We start from the raw sequence: 15,113 nt of genomic DNA on the forward strand, positions 1-15,113 counted from the left end.
TGCTTGGGCCCCTAGCAACCCTACTGTCCCTTGGTCTAGCATCAACCTTTTCTCACCTTCAGTGTGATCCATAGAGGCTCTGCAGCTTATAGAGGATTGAATATTTGACTCTTGATCTAAAAGGCCTAGCTTCAATTCCCTGCTCAGCCATATGTCATATTAGGTAACTCTGGACCAATTGCCATCTTTTTGTTTAGCCCAGGGAAGTGGAAATCTTATGCTTCTGGGTCCTGGGAGCTATTTAAATTTTTTTCAAAAGTTATCAGGCACAAAATGGCAGCTCAGTAGGTGGAGCCAGTCACAAAATGGTGGCTAGGTGAGTGGAGCCAAACACAAAATGCCTACCACATAAGAGCATTGTGGAGATAAGACGGGATGAATGCTATAATGTGTTTGCCAGAAAACTGGAAGTGACTTTACTAAGCAGTTGGGCGGAATAATATCTGCATGGTTTGCTTTGTAAATAGAAAAGGACTGAAGATGTTTAATTTTTTTAAAAAGCTAAAAATTCAGGTAAGGGACCTGGAATATTCCCGAGAAGGAAAAGCCTACTGTAGGGTATCTCATCACTGGAAAAAGCAATATTTCTGTGTTAATATCTATCCCCATTCTTTTTGTGTGTGTGCGTGTGCAATTGGTTCAGGTGAAAGATACCATTGGCTATGATACCCTGGGGCACTGTTTTTTCCTGGAAGATGGGACTGAGCAGCGAAACACCTTTTATCACAACCTGGCTCTCCTTACCAAGGCTGGCACGATCTTGCCCACAGACCGCAACGAAGCCATGTGCCTTGCGATACGCAGTAATGTCTATGGGGATTACATTCCCATACCCAGCACAGACTGCATGTAAGTATCACGGCAGATCTGGAAATGGAATAAAAATTCTTGCATGTGTCTTTTCTGACAAGATTGCAGGTTTGTGGATTTCATTTGTTCAACCCACATCTCATGGAAATGGTTCATGGCTGGCACATGGATTTATGTGCATGGAATTTGCACGCTAGGGAAGAAAACTATGTTGGTGAGCAATTGCCAGCCGCACACATAAGGCCAGCACGCTGATTAAGAATGCTTGGAACAAAACTGTGCCTGCGTGGAACCCTTGCTGGTAACCGCTTTTCAGTTCATATACATAGCAGCTTCCTATAAATTGCTCCCAGGTTCCTCATTAATATGGAGCTTGAAATGTTCCTGGTTTGGAGTTGGATTGAACCCCAGGGTTCTTTACGTATATTCTTTCGTTAACTATTTGAATATAAAGTGTATGCATGAATTATAAGTTTAATCATACCTCGTCCTGTTAGGGAAGAAAAGCTCATTGACGGAGCCAGCCTGCTCTGATCCATGTGATGTTATCCACTGTGGCCCGGTCACATGTTCTGCTACTTACAGAATTCTGTGATGTCACAGCAGTGCTAAAGGAAAGTACAAGAGTTTCATTTCCCGTCATGCACTCAGTAGGTTCAAAGGTATTTGAGCAGAGGTTCAAACTGGGAGACAGCAGGATTTTCTTTATTGAATTAAATGCAGTTCGTTATTTCGTAGAGGATGTAAACTCTGTTTTGACTGTGTTTATCTCTGCGTACTGGCTTTTAACTGTTTTAAATTGTTATTGGTTTCAACATTTGCTGTTCTGTTAGCCACCTTGAGACAGCAGAAATAAGGCAGAATATCAGTAGTTGAAATAAATTTTTGTAATGGCTTCCTGTTCCTAAAAACATAATTGTAATACAGAATTTGTAGATGTGAATGAGTGTGCATTTTTCTTTTCAGATTAATAGAAGAAGAAAAAAGAAGCATCATTTTTTATTTTGTATTAAATAAAGTTTGGTGTAGTGGTTAAGAGCACGGGACTCTAATCTGGAGAGCCAGGTTTGATTCCCCACTCTTCCACTTGAAGCCAGCTGGGTGACCTTGGGCTAGTCACAGCTCTCTGGAGCTCTCTCAGCCCCACCCACCTCACAGGGTGTTTTGTTGTGGGGATAATAATGACATACTTTGTAAACCGCTCTGAGTGGGCATTAAGTTGTCCTGAAGTGCGGTATATAAATTGAAGGTTGTTGTTGTTGTTATCTAAATGGGGAAATTTGACAAATAAGGTCTTGTACAGCAGATTCCAAATACTCTGTGGTAGGGTCTTGGGTAGCTTACAAATAAAAGCCTGACTTCAGACTTGGAGGCAATCTTCTCCCATTTGCCAGAGTGCGTAAGAGAAGGATCCACACTTGTTAAAGCCCCTCCCTGATCTAGGCACCAGAAGCAAGTAAGGTTGCCACTGTAGTTTCAGCAGAAATCGAACAAACCTCACCCTGAGGGTGGGTCATTTGGGTTCACAGTAGTTTTTTTAATTAATATTATGTCTTAGGGCAAGCTAATGATTCTCTTGCTGCAAGTACGTAGTTTGAACATGGCTGCCCGAGGGTTTCCAGTGCTTTGATAACGGAGAGGATTGATTAATTTGTCATGTTTGTGGTGTCAGCCATAAACGTGTCTGAGAACGTGCATGGAAATTCTGATACTATATGTAGACTTCAGATACCACTCCACTGTCTATAAAGGAGAGTCAGTAGTCATGCCAAGTACTTTCAGATAAATTTTATTCAGCAGGCAGTGATAAATAAACAAATGTCTTTATTGTTTTTTATCTGTTTGCAGCATTAGGGGCTTTGAGCTTATTCTTCAAGTTGAAATATATAATCTATAACCAGATTTTATGTGGGGCCTGTAACCATCTTTGCTTGGTCACAGAATGTAACTGCAGTGATTTGGAAGCTGTTTTTTGTACTACTCTTTAGATGGCTTTATATTTTCAGCAAGAAAAGGAACCTTGGACTGGGGGCAGTCAGTCTAATGTAAACCTGTGTTCCAACAACGGTGTAACTTTGGCTCCCTACGGACCATGGTTTGCAAACGGGGATTTGTCCCATTCCCTCTCTGGATATCCCTTCATGGATACGTGGGCACTGATATTAACTATGGTTCTCCATGCCTCATTTTCCACTTTGCTAGAGTATTGTAGGACTGAAAAGACTGATGGATTGCTAGGAAGGGGACCATAGACAGGACACATGTTTTGCGCATGGAAAGTTCCGTGTTTTTGGCATCTCCAATTTTAACCAGAAGCCCGTGTCATGCAGTGGTTGGAGTGCTGGACTCCCAACTCACCCCTTCCTCAATTTGGCAAGGAATTTGCTGGGTGACCTTGGGCCAGTTGATATCTCAGTTTGCCCTCTTGAATGCCATCAACTATCCCAGTGCATGAACCCCTGGAACTGCCTTGTATTGAGTCAGATTCTTGGTCGGTCAAGCTCGGTATCGTCTACTGTGACTGGCAGCCGCTCCACAGGATCTTAGGTAGAGGTCCTTTCACATCATTCTAGTTCCTAATCCCTTTAGCTGGAGATGCAGGGGACTGAACCTGGGACCTTCTGGATGCAAAGCAGGCACTCTACCACTGAGCCACATCCCCTCCCCAGCAAATTGGGTTCAAATTTTTGTGCTTATTATAATTTACTACATGGCCTGTGTCCAGCTCTGTGACATCACTTACGGCATTTATTTTCCCACCTGGATGGGACTTTAAATTTAAAGATGGCATCATGGCTAAACTCCAAATGGTGCAATGCTATGAAATGTTTCATTTCTTCCTGTTCAGTGATTTTCAGATCTCTTTTATTTTTCAGGGCCGTCAGCTCCTTTTGGATTGCTAACCCGAACAATCATCTGATAGAGAACGCAGCAGCTGGTGCTCAGGTAAACTGGCTTGAGTTGTGAAAACCTTAGGCTGACTTTGGCCTAGATTTTAAGGAAGCCTGGAATACACAGCAGGCAAAGCTACATATAAAGACTTAAAAATAGTTTTCAAAGATGGTTCCACTTCCTGCTTTCCCTATGGGATTTTGGGTGTTGTAGTTTTGTGTGAGAAGAATTTGCCACAGGCCTGTTTCCAGAAATGTTGTTTGTGTGTGTCAGGGGAAGGGCTTAAGAACAAGTAAATTGAAAACACAATGCTCTTAAATGAAGCCATCTCTGTATTTAACTTTAAAACAAACAAAAATATTTAAAAAATAAATGCCACATACGTGCTGGTGCCTTTGCCCCAAACTCTGGACAGTTCTTCACAGAGCTGTTGGGTTGACTGCCTGCATCATTATTCCTTAAATTCATAAGTCAAAGCTAAAAAATAATAATGTCCTCAGGAAGAGGTCTGGCGTACACTGGCATGTAAGGAGGCCCAAATTTGCTATTAGGAAATCCCCGACTTTGTGTCTGCAAACTTGTGGATCAGCTCAAGGCACTCTTCATATTTTCTGGACTGCTTGGGCCTTGGCAGCCTTTTCATTCTTCTCCTAAGAAGCAGAAGGGGGAATCAATAAGCCCCTGGCAGGCTGCCCTCAATAACTGGTGACTTCCAAGTTGTACAAACCCAAAATCACAATTCCCGTGTTCCTTTGAGGCATCCACAACAGATTTAAACAGATTTAAAGTTTGCAGTGGAGGCAGCAGTTCAGAATACTTTGGGACACTTTTGCAAAATAACACCACCGTTTATCCAGATATGTACAGTAGTTTGGGTCCCCCACTCCCAGTTGCCCTTGAAGTTGAATTCGATAATGTTTGTTGACATCAGTGAGCAGAATGCAATCTAAACAGAATCTGAGAATTCTTCCACGCAGTCTGTTGAGGGGTTTTTCGGTCTATTTCTAGGATGTTGGGATGTGGTATATCTTCCACCGGGTTCCTACTGGGCAGTCTGAGGGGCAGTATCCAATAGGGCAGTCCGAATTGACTCCTTTGGGGACGTTCTACAACAACAGAGTCCACTCCAACTTCAAGGTATGTAAGATACTTTCTGTGAGTGCCGGGTCTGAGGCTGAAATTCTGGCTTGGTTATTCCACAAGAATATGTGAAGCGTTTCCATTCTCTTTGGCTTCTGCCTTTTTCCTTCTCCACCCTTCACGTTTCTGGATGATCTTCCCAAGTTCTGCTTTCCTCTGTGCTCCTACTTTCTTATTTCTTTAATTATGAAAATTATGCTGCCTCCAGATCTGCTCAAGTCGGTTCCCAGCAAGAACAATAAAACAAGTTGCTGAAACAAATCGCACAATAAAACAAGTTAATAGAACAGCCGAGCCAAATGAATAAATTAATAAAATGAAATCCATAAAAATATGTCAATCTAAAAAACAGGCCATGCCAATTAACATAAGCTAGGGCATAAAATCACATAAAGCAAAGAGAACAGTCTGAAATGATACTGATAAAACAGTCCTCCAGCTGAGAACAGAACATGAAACAATGGAAAAGAAGCTCTGAATTAACAGTCTGGGTAAAGAGAAATGTTTTGACTGGCTCCTGAAAGAAAGCGAAGTGAGTGCTACGCAGACTTTAAGGGGAAGGAATTTCTTAGGCTCATGCTTTTGCCACTTTCTAGGGTCTAAGCATTCCAGGGGAAGGGCTGTGGCTCAATGGTGGAGCATCAGCTTTGCCTGTAGAAGGTCCCAGGTTCAATCCCCGGCATCTCCAGTTGAAATGACCAGGTAGCTGGTGATGGGAAAGACCTCTGCCTGAGACCCTGGAGAGCCCCTGCCAGTCTGAGTAGATGATGATGACCATGGTCTCATTCAAGGCAGCTTCATGTTTTCAGCTAGTGATGGTTTTTGTCTGCCCCGCCCCTCTCTGACATCAGAGCAATTCAGCCAGTCGCTGCCAGAAGCTGCATGGCCCTTGAGCAGATTATAATATAGATTTAGTCACAATCTTTAAGTACTTTGTTTGTCATTTTTGGTGTGTGTACACAAATGAGTTTGTTTTTTTAATCTTGCACATTACTCAGGACATTAATCCTCCCCAACAAATGAGTTTGTTTTTTTAATCTTGCACATTACTCAGGACAGAGCTTGCTTTCTTGAGATCTGCTCCCAGCCCCAAAGGGGAATGTGTGCGCACAGGTCTGTGCATCATCTTTGGGGATGCCTGGGGTGAGGATCCATTCCAAAAGCCTGTCGTATGCCTCCAGTTAGCAGTGCCACTGAGTGCCTGTACTTAAGACGCCTCTTGCAGAGACTTCAGCTCTTCTTTACCAAGTACGGTACAGTTTTGCTTGTTTAAAAATAATTGAACTCAGATGGTGGATTTTCCCCCCCTTTCCAGGCTGGCTTGTTTATTGGCAAAGGAGTCAAGACGACAAAAGCCAGTGCTGCAAATCCGAGAGAGTATCTAACAGTGGATAATGCCAGGTGTGTAAACAGCATGTCACGCCGCCAATTTTGCTGCTTGTTTAATGTAACATTATTGCTTTGGGGGGTTTCCAGGCCGTTTCACACTCTTGCCTCCATATTTGGGATGGGAGCAAAAGCCCGTTAACTAGCAAAATGGCCATTCCTCCTCACGAGCAGGTTGCCTGTGGAAGAACGCTGCATCGTGATTTGCAGTGGCCCTTTGGGCGTACATTGCATCTCTGCACAGTCCACACAGAGACATCTAGTCTGCACACAGTCTGCACACAGACATTGCACATTCACTGTAGGATGTCTGAAAGTGTTTTGCTACCTGAAACCATGGGAAGGAAGGGAGCTTTTAGACTCATTGCAAAGTGCAAAGCTTTATTTGGCCCCATATGTGGATGGAAACCATTGGCTGCTATAGAGTAAAGAGATGTAGTTAGGGTACACCATCTGAAGGGGTCTAAACCTGTTCCCAGTCCCCACTGAGGTCAGCCGCTGTGAATCAAGCTCGGTCCTCATAACATAAACGCACCCCTTTTTTTCTGCTTACCCCCAAGATGGGATTTTGGTCCCATGAAAAGGTGGGGCTTGGGCTGATGCATGAATTACTATCACTTGATAACTTGGTAACATCAAGGGATGACTTTCCAGTGCAAACAAGCTGTTGAAGGTCAGATTGATAGAGATGAGACTTGCCGATCAAACCATTAGCTCTGCTTTACTGTGGAATCAGGTCATGCTGTCTGTTCCCAGTTGGATGTTGAGCAATCCAGTTATGTCCATGCATTTGGGAACCAGCCTGGGATTTGGAGCATTTGGGGAAGAGAGAGGCATGGCATAGGGTCCCAAAGTCAGGGAAGCAAGAAGAGGAGGCAGGCTAAGCTGCAGAGAGGGTTTCCTGGGACTTCCAGAGCGATGAACAACTCCCATTCCTTCGGGCTTAAACTGGAATGGAGGTTTCTACTGTATTCCAGCTTTTGGCTATTTTTAGCCCTGCTGTACAATGTGCGGTAATATAAACTGAGTTTGCATTGTTGATCGTGTTCCAGCCTCATTTATGTGGCCAAAAATACAAATGCCGTGGCTTCATTTCAGCTCAGTATGCTGAAAGAATAGTTAGCTCTGATTGACGGGGGCCCCTGTATCTAAGTTTATTTCCCATTCCACTGAGGTCGTGGTTATTAACTCCGTCCTTTTCTCCAGGTTCCGCCCACACCAAGATGCCGACGCTGAAAAGCCACGGGTTCCTGCTGTCATAGATGGCCTTGTTGCTTTTAAAAATAATGACCACGGGGCCTGGGCCCGGGGAGGCGACATTGTTTTCCGTAACTGTGGGTAGGTGACTGAACTTCCAGAGTTTTTTTGTCCTTTTTGTTTGGGGTGATCTTAAATAGCTCCGAAGGAAAAAGTAGCATCACGTGTTCCTCTGTGACTTACCCATGTTCCTTCCTTCCTAGTTTCTCAGACAATGGAATTGGACTTACACTGGCTAGGTAAGTTGTTCTCCCGGAATAGGGGATATTTTTAGGAAATACTAACAGAGCAGTGTTTCTGGTACCTCCTTTTTCTATCCCCAGTCATTCTTCTTACACTGCTTGAGGTCAGCATCCAACATTCATCCAGTCCCTTAAGCAGTTTGGCTGCCATTTTCTGTAACCTTCTGTTAGGCCTGATTCAGGTCCAGTGCTAGTAGACTGGCTTTGAACTGGGCTTCGTATTTACGGCCTTAATTTTTCTGTCACGATTGTAGTGATGGAACTTTCCCCATCGATGAAGGTTGCAGCCTAGAGGTGACTCATTCTATCTTCGTTGGTGAAAGCGACAACATCGGCTCCCGTGGAGGACAAAACAGCTACTGGGGAAGAGGGGCCAATGGGGAATTCAGGGCACTGCCCCGGAACAAGTAGGTGGTTTCCTTTGAAATCAGCTTGGGGAGGGAGGGAATAAATTGGAGCCCCTCACAAGTGTAAAAGTACACTTAAAAGGGGGTTGCTTTTCAGCTGGTTACAAGCAAAATGACCATCCAGGACTAGCCCAACCACTACGCAACCCAAGGCTATCACCTAGGGTGCCAGGGCTTTGGGAAGGGCAGAGTTAGAGGGCCACGGGACACCTCAGGGGTCCAGGCTGCAGGGCAGAGAAGGAACTGAACCAGCTTGCCTATACATGTCTACCATGCCCATTGAGAAAAAAGCTCTGCTATGTTCAGTGAGATTTACTGGGAGACCTCCAGTAAGGACCGGGGTTGCTATGCAGAGGCAGGCAATGGCAAACCTCCTCTTAGTGTCTTGCCATGAAAACCCCACTAGGGGTTGCCATAAGTCAGCTATGACTTGAGGGCAGGATTTCATTCTCAAGCCTGCTTGCCACCCTTGGAATGAGCTGGTAGATGTTTCATTATGTTTATGGGTGTGTGTTGAATAGAAGGGCAGGAGTACAAAAGTTTGCCTGGGGTGCCCAACACCCTTGGTCTAGGTCAGGCCCTGTGAGCCTTCTCCTGGCAATTGTATATGGACGGAAGGTCTGTATATTGTACTGCCTGTTGGAAGCCATGCCCTGACCTGGATAGCCCAGGTGAGCCTAATCTCATCAGATCTCAGAAGCTAAGCAGGGCCATCCTTGGTTAGTAATTGGATGGGAGACCTCCAACAAAGACCAGGGTTGTAGAGGCAGGCAATGGCAAACCACCTCTGTTAGTCTCTTGCCATGAAAACCCTACCACAGGTTGCCATAAGTCAGCTATGACTTGACTGCTCTCTTCATCACCACCACATTAGAAGCCATACTGTCTGTTGACAAGGGTGGGTGGGATTTGCCTCCCCCCCCCCGCCACAATGCTGTGTCCAAGTATGTGTGTGTAAGGTGCTGTCAACTTATGGAAACCCTGTAGGGTTTTCAAGGCAAGAGATGTTCAGAGATGGTTTGCCGTAGCCTGCCTCTGTGCAGCAACCCCAGACTTCCCTGGTGATCTCCCATCCAATTACTAACCAGGGCCAGCCCTGCTTAGCTTCCGAGATCTGACAAGATTGGGCTAGCTTGGGCCATCTTCACAAGTCTCCTAGGGTTTCCAGACATACTGGGGTTTCCTAGCACAAGTGGTGATGTAGTTGGGTTCTACCAGATTTCCCTTCTCTCTTCATCTTTCAAGTGGATGGTTTTTGTTCATGTAGGCACCACAGCCTTTTGCACAACTTTTTCAGGGATCAAAAGAGGCCTTGTACCCATGCAACATCTGGTAGGATCTAACTCAGTGAAGGTTCCTAATAGAAGGATAGCAGAGAGAGAAATCTGTATAAGCCATTGGCGAAAGTGTCGTTCTTACAACTAAAAGAAAAAAGACTGTGATTTAAAGAAGGAGGGGGGGGGGAACCCAAGTTCACTACAAGTTCCAAGTTCTCTAGCAAAAAGTTTCTGTATGATAAATAGCCCAAGGTATCAATAACAGTCCAAAGTACTTGTGATTTAAAGAGAAGCATAGGAGAGGGGGAAGGAACATTTCTCAAACAGATTGAACCCAAAAATTGAAACTATGTTTGTCCTACTAACAGTAAATAATCATATAGAAAATTTTTGCTATAGAATTAATGAGAGCTGAGGGAGCCAGGATGGCTCATTTGCAGAAAAAAGATGGCTTATATCCAGAAAGGGGGTTAGGGGAGGGAGAAAGCTATATAAGAAGGTGGGAAAATGCCAAAAATGAAGAAAAGATGTCGAAGACATGTACGTGTCCCTATGTTAATGGAGAACAGAGGAACTCAGAATTAAGATTTAGTACAGAAAAATGAATAACAAAGATTTTTTTTTAAAAAAAAAGCTGAACAGGCACGTATTTGAGCAGAAATAAACAAAACTATAAGAAAAGCCATTGTGATCAAATGAGCCTCCTCTTTCCTAGAGGCAGGAAGTGCATAAGGATTTCCTGGCACTTTTTCGTCTCAGACAAATCAAGGTTTATTCATGACATTTGACCACAGCAACAGGAATCGGTTTTAGATTTTAAAAACTGTACCTAGACAATGAAATAGATTGTGCTCAAATAACAGGGAATAGTGTATTGCAGTGCGACAACCCTAAAATCCTAAAGATGGCTCTGTGCTAGCTTGTAAGCAATTGTGTTTTTGTGATCCATCAGAAACAATGGACTGGAAAAAGTTAAAAGCCAAGTAAACAAGAAATTGCTCCCAGCTTAACCTTGCTAATAAAGACAGAAAACCCATATGCAGAAATACATAGGCAAGATGGAAATGTTGCATGTAAAAGATAATAAGTGCAGCCAAAGAGGGAAGAGTTTCTCATAAACCTAATGAAGATAGATGGTATGACAGTATTTCCTGAATGGGATGGTGCACCACTCAACAGGTAAAATATGTCTTATGCTTTGGGCACGGCATTCAAGAGCTAGTCAGTCCTCATAGGCAACATGATTTTGTTTTCCAACAAGGTGATTAAGAGTGGCATCACAGTTAAAATAGACCAACATAAAATGCAGTCAGAAACAGCATAGCACTGGCCAGTAAAGGAAGAATGTATTACAATGCATTCTTTAGGTAAATCCAGTTCAAAAACTTGCAGTTCATAGTTATTTACCAAGATCTATTTACATATGTAATAAGACCACCTTCATGAGGAAGGCTATGTTGATCTGATTCTTAGTACACAGTTATACTCATCTAAGCTCAATGACTTCTTTGGATTGGGAAGGGTGTGTTGTTGCTTAGGATCACACCCTTATGAGCAATAGCATCCACTTATTTTGATAGCCCAAGAAACAGTGGCCAAGTTGGAGTAATCCAAAATGGCGGACAGTCGTGGATGATACAGTTTCCTTATCACAGATCAGACACTGTGTTGTGAATATCCGGAGAAGTTTTACTAATCTGCCCTGAGCCTGTTAGTCAGGGAGGGCAGAAATAGAAATAGAAAGTAAATAAATAAATAAATAATTTTAGTAGTTTAAAAAACACGTTGCTGCATGTAACTTGTATTTGCGGCCTTTCAATAGAACAATCAAAGCCACTTTTCCCTTCCTGCCCACAGAATATTAATGCTTTGTTTTCTTTCTTCCCTAGGACTTTTCCAATCCGTGGCTTCCAGATATATGACGGTCCCGTCCGATTGACAAGATGCACTTTCAGAAAGTTTACCCCCACCGCTGACAGATACTCAAGCGCCATTGGCTTCTTCATGAAGAACGCTTGGCAAATGAGTCCCAAGAACAATGTGTCACTAGTCAGAATGGAGAGAAGTGTAAGTGGGCGCTTTCCCCCCGCCCAAATGTGTGTCTGTTCTGTGTGAGGAACTAAACTTGAGGTGGATTCTGGGGGAGTTTAGAACGTGTGTCTGTTCTGTGTCAGAAATTATACCTGAGGCAGATTCTGTTGGAGTTAAGGGTTAATTCCCTCAGCTGCTGTGTGGCTATAGGGAATGGTTTTTTAAAAAATAAAATAAAAATTTAAAGGAGAAACTAAATGGCCTCAGAACAGCCTCAAAATGCCTCCATTGGGCGGGGGGGGGGAGCTCCTCCCTCTCCCCTCAAGCCACTTTCCAAAATAGCAAGGGGGGTGTCTCTTGCTTTTGCTGCTCCACATGGAGTATTCCATGCACGTGCAGTAAAAACAGAGAGAAAACTCCTCCCGTGCTATTGTGACACAGGGAAACAGCTAGGGGGTGGGGGGAGGCGGGAGCCCTTCCTCTCCCTGTGGAGGCATTCTGAGGCTGTTTGGGCTCTCCTTTATTTTTTTAACCACCATTCCCCACAGCTGCTGTGTGGCTGCCGGGAACCCAAGTTGGGTCTAGGTAACCCAAGCCCAACTCTTTTAAAAGCTGCATGTCTAGAGAGATTCCTAGCTGCTGCTGACCTTTCACAAGGTTGTGGAGACCTTGCCACATAAAGGTTGTGCCCAGTATTGGTACAGACAACTTGAAACAGGTTTTCCAACTCTTCCCCTGTCCCTCAAAAGTTAACACATTTTGATTTTTCACTTGGGGTGTTTTCAAACTAATACCTCCCCATGTGAAAACAGAGAATTAGGATCCTGTGACAGCACTAGGTTGTTGCACTCAGTAAACATTTGAATGGGCTCTGATCAGGAATGGAGACAGCTAGAAAATCTGGTGAAAACTGCCCAAAGTACTAACAGCCAACCTTTTTATTGATGTGTCTTACAAATGTGTTTATTTTAAAAATATTTATATCATGCTTTCCCCTGGTTATTATGCTGTGCCACAACTTTAAAATCTAATGGATAATAATTTTAGCATTCATTTACAACAGTTCGCGCTATTAAAAGCTAAATACCAGCTTTTAATAGTGCTTAAATTGACGATTCAGTGAAATTTATCCAAGGCCTGACAGATTTTTTTTGTCATATAAAAATTATGACTGTGTTTACTCAAATGGTTCAGTCTTTAGACAGGTTATGAATTGGAATATGTTTCAACATGGCTTTCCCAAGAGTTTTCAAAATGTGTAACATTAACATAAAAAGGCATTCACAGGATGTTCAGCATGCTGGAAAGTAAGTTGTGTTGACTTAACACAGTGACCCCCAATGTGGCACCTGCACTGGGTTTTCTGTTACTTTTTGCTTCTTTGGCAAAGCATCTCTTCCCCGAAACAAAGAGCCAACCTTGGCTTTCTTCCACTTCATTAGAACAGCAGGTGCTTCAGAAGAGTCCAGGAGTGACTATTAGAGCCTGCAGGGAGCACCCATTAGAAACAGCTGCCTCCATTATAGTAGAAAGGACTGCAACCTCCCAACATTTTCTGATTGGCCCCAGCATGTAGATTACAACCCCCTGGTGTTGAGCGGGGGATCCCCCACTCCCAACCTCCACCTGCCCACCTCTTCTCACCTGGCCAGAGGAGGGAGGAGGTACAGGAATGGGCCTTGAAATCCCACAGTGTGCTCCCTTGTACTTTGGAATACTTTTGCTTCATGCTGGGAATTATGTCATTCCTGGTGTGACGTGGAAGTATTCCGCATCAGCGTGCGTGAGAGCATGCTGCAGAGGTCCTAGGCCCATTTTTTCATGTCTCCCCCTCCCTGCCAGGATGACAAGACAAATCCTCCTGTCGTGCAACCCCGCCCCCCAACTCCTCCGTCCCCCACTTTCATGCCCAGGGGACCTGGCAACCCTACCAGCATGCCATAGCAGGCATTTTGTGATTATCCCTTGTGGCAGCCATTTTGTGATGGCGCCTATTCCCTGCCCTCCAAACTTCCAAGATCAACAAGATTGAAGACCCCTGACATAACATGACTCAGAACATATAATGTGCTGTCCACCATGTAATCTGCCATCTCAGCACATTTTTCCCTCACGGATGAATTTGGGACTTCTGCTGCTCTTTGTCAGATGACCGTGTTTGAAAGTTTTGGCAAGTACAGACAGAATTTGACTAATCCCTTGAAAAATGGTAGGGTTAGGAATACCCTCCCACTTGGGAACACTTCCGAAATAGGCTTGGCTTGCTGAGGAGACTTATGAGCCTCAGTAAACTTGGACTGAGGTTTGACTCTTTTTTTTTTTTTAGCGGAACGTTCTAGAACTCCAGCTCATGACTGACTAATAGTCACGCTAAATGGTCAACACCTTCCAATTGATAATAGAAATACATGTTTTAATAGGTGCGTCAACCCACCCCTCTGCTGCTTGTATCCTTCAGGGGAAGAAAAAAGCTCTTTTGGCCTCATGCCCACTGGTGACTCACACTCCGCTCTTTATTACTTGTATAAACACTGCCAATAAGGTCAGGTAGAGGATGAGGAATTAATTCAGTTTTTTACTTTGCCATAAGAAGAGCCCTTTTCGATCAGACCAACATCTTGTTCAGTATCCTGTTTCCCACAGAGGCCACCCAGATGCCCGTGGAAGGCCTACAGGCAAACGATACTGGCCAAATACTTTCAACTGTTGCAAGTCCCCCCCTCCCCCCATAATCAGAGGCACATTGCATTTGAACATGGAGGATCTACTTAGCCATTGTGTTTAATAGCCATTGCTAGGACCGTCCTCCACTTACTGTTATACCAGTAAGTAAATATAATTTGCTGTATAGCCTAAAAATTGTAGGGCTAGGTTGTCACACACACATACATCCTTTCTGGATAAGAACTGTTTATTCAAAGCCACACCTAGTGGTCTACACAAAACAGCCTACAAGTACTTATACAAGCTGTGATGTGAGAGTTTTGCCTGATGAAATGTTCTCTTCTCTTGATTAACTTTACAGAGGTAAAGTCACCTCTGGAAATCTATTTTAATACTTTTTTTCCCCTAATGGACTTGGCGTAAGGTTGCTAGGTATCCAGTTTTCACCTGGACAGTCCAGTATTTTCTTTGACTTTCGGGGGGAAAGGGAGTAAAACTACCAGACATATAAATGTCTGGTATGGGAGGAGCAGCTGTTCCTCTTTCTGCTAGTTATCTGGCAATCCTGGCAGCATCCAATGCAACTTCCAGACTGAGCAAGCTCCGATCTTCACTAGTGGCCAGTCCCGAGCTGCCTGACTTCCTCTGGTTCCACACCCACCAGTAGGGCTCTAACTGGCCCTGCCAGGCTGCTACTAAGCTTGCCCCTTCCCCACCAGGTATTGCAAGATTCTGTTCATCCCCAGCACCAGGGAAAGCTCATCAGGCTACCCTGGGGTGATACGCTCTGTACCACCATGCTCTACCACCAGGCACCCCTCAACGCCACCTTCACCTCCCCTGTATGCCCACAACGGTGCATGCCCAGCTTCCAACCCGTGTTGAAGGTGGCATCGCAGTCCAGGAAGGAGCAGAATTATTGGAACAGGACGAGGCAGCTGCTCCTTCCACCACCATACAGCCCTCGGTTGCTCAGTGGGGACTGAGCCTCAGTGGCTGCCTGTTCG

The 15,113-nt window shown here is 44.2% G+C and overlaps 2 protein-coding genes across 3 annotated transcripts in view; both read left to right on the plus strand.

Moving 5' to 3' along the window:
* LOC129345254 (cell surface hyaluronidase-like) overlaps positions 1-15,113 on the plus strand; it is a 73,518-nt gene that overhangs the window by 15,164 nt on the left and 43,241 nt on the right. Inside the window, exons 9-16 of the mRNA XM_055002295.1 lie at positions 644-849; positions 3,687-3,756; positions 4,711-4,839; positions 6,158-6,243; positions 7,435-7,566; positions 7,689-7,724; positions 7,982-8,134; positions 11,301-11,478. Of these exons, the coding sequence (XP_054858270.1) occupies positions 644-849; positions 3,687-3,756; positions 4,711-4,839; positions 6,158-6,243; positions 7,435-7,566; positions 7,689-7,724; positions 7,982-8,134; positions 11,301-11,478 (990 nt within the window). The remainder of the gene's footprint in view (positions 1-643; positions 850-3,686; positions 3,757-4,710; positions 4,840-6,157; positions 6,244-7,434; positions 7,567-7,688; positions 7,725-7,981; positions 8,135-11,300; positions 11,479-15,113) is intronic.
* The window catches only part of CEMIP (cell migration inducing hyaluronidase 1), a 127,452-nt gene that overhangs the window by 13,616 nt on the left and 98,723 nt on the right, over positions 1-15,113 (plus strand). The gene's annotated exons all lie outside the window — the stretch shown is intronic.

The sequence above is a fragment of the Eublepharis macularius genome, chromosome 18, assembly GCF_028583425.1.
Source record: "Eublepharis macularius isolate TG4126 chromosome 18, MPM_Emac_v1.0, whole genome shotgun sequence".
Taxonomy (NCBI): domain Eukaryota; kingdom Metazoa; phylum Chordata; class Lepidosauria; order Squamata; family Eublepharidae; genus Eublepharis; species Eublepharis macularius.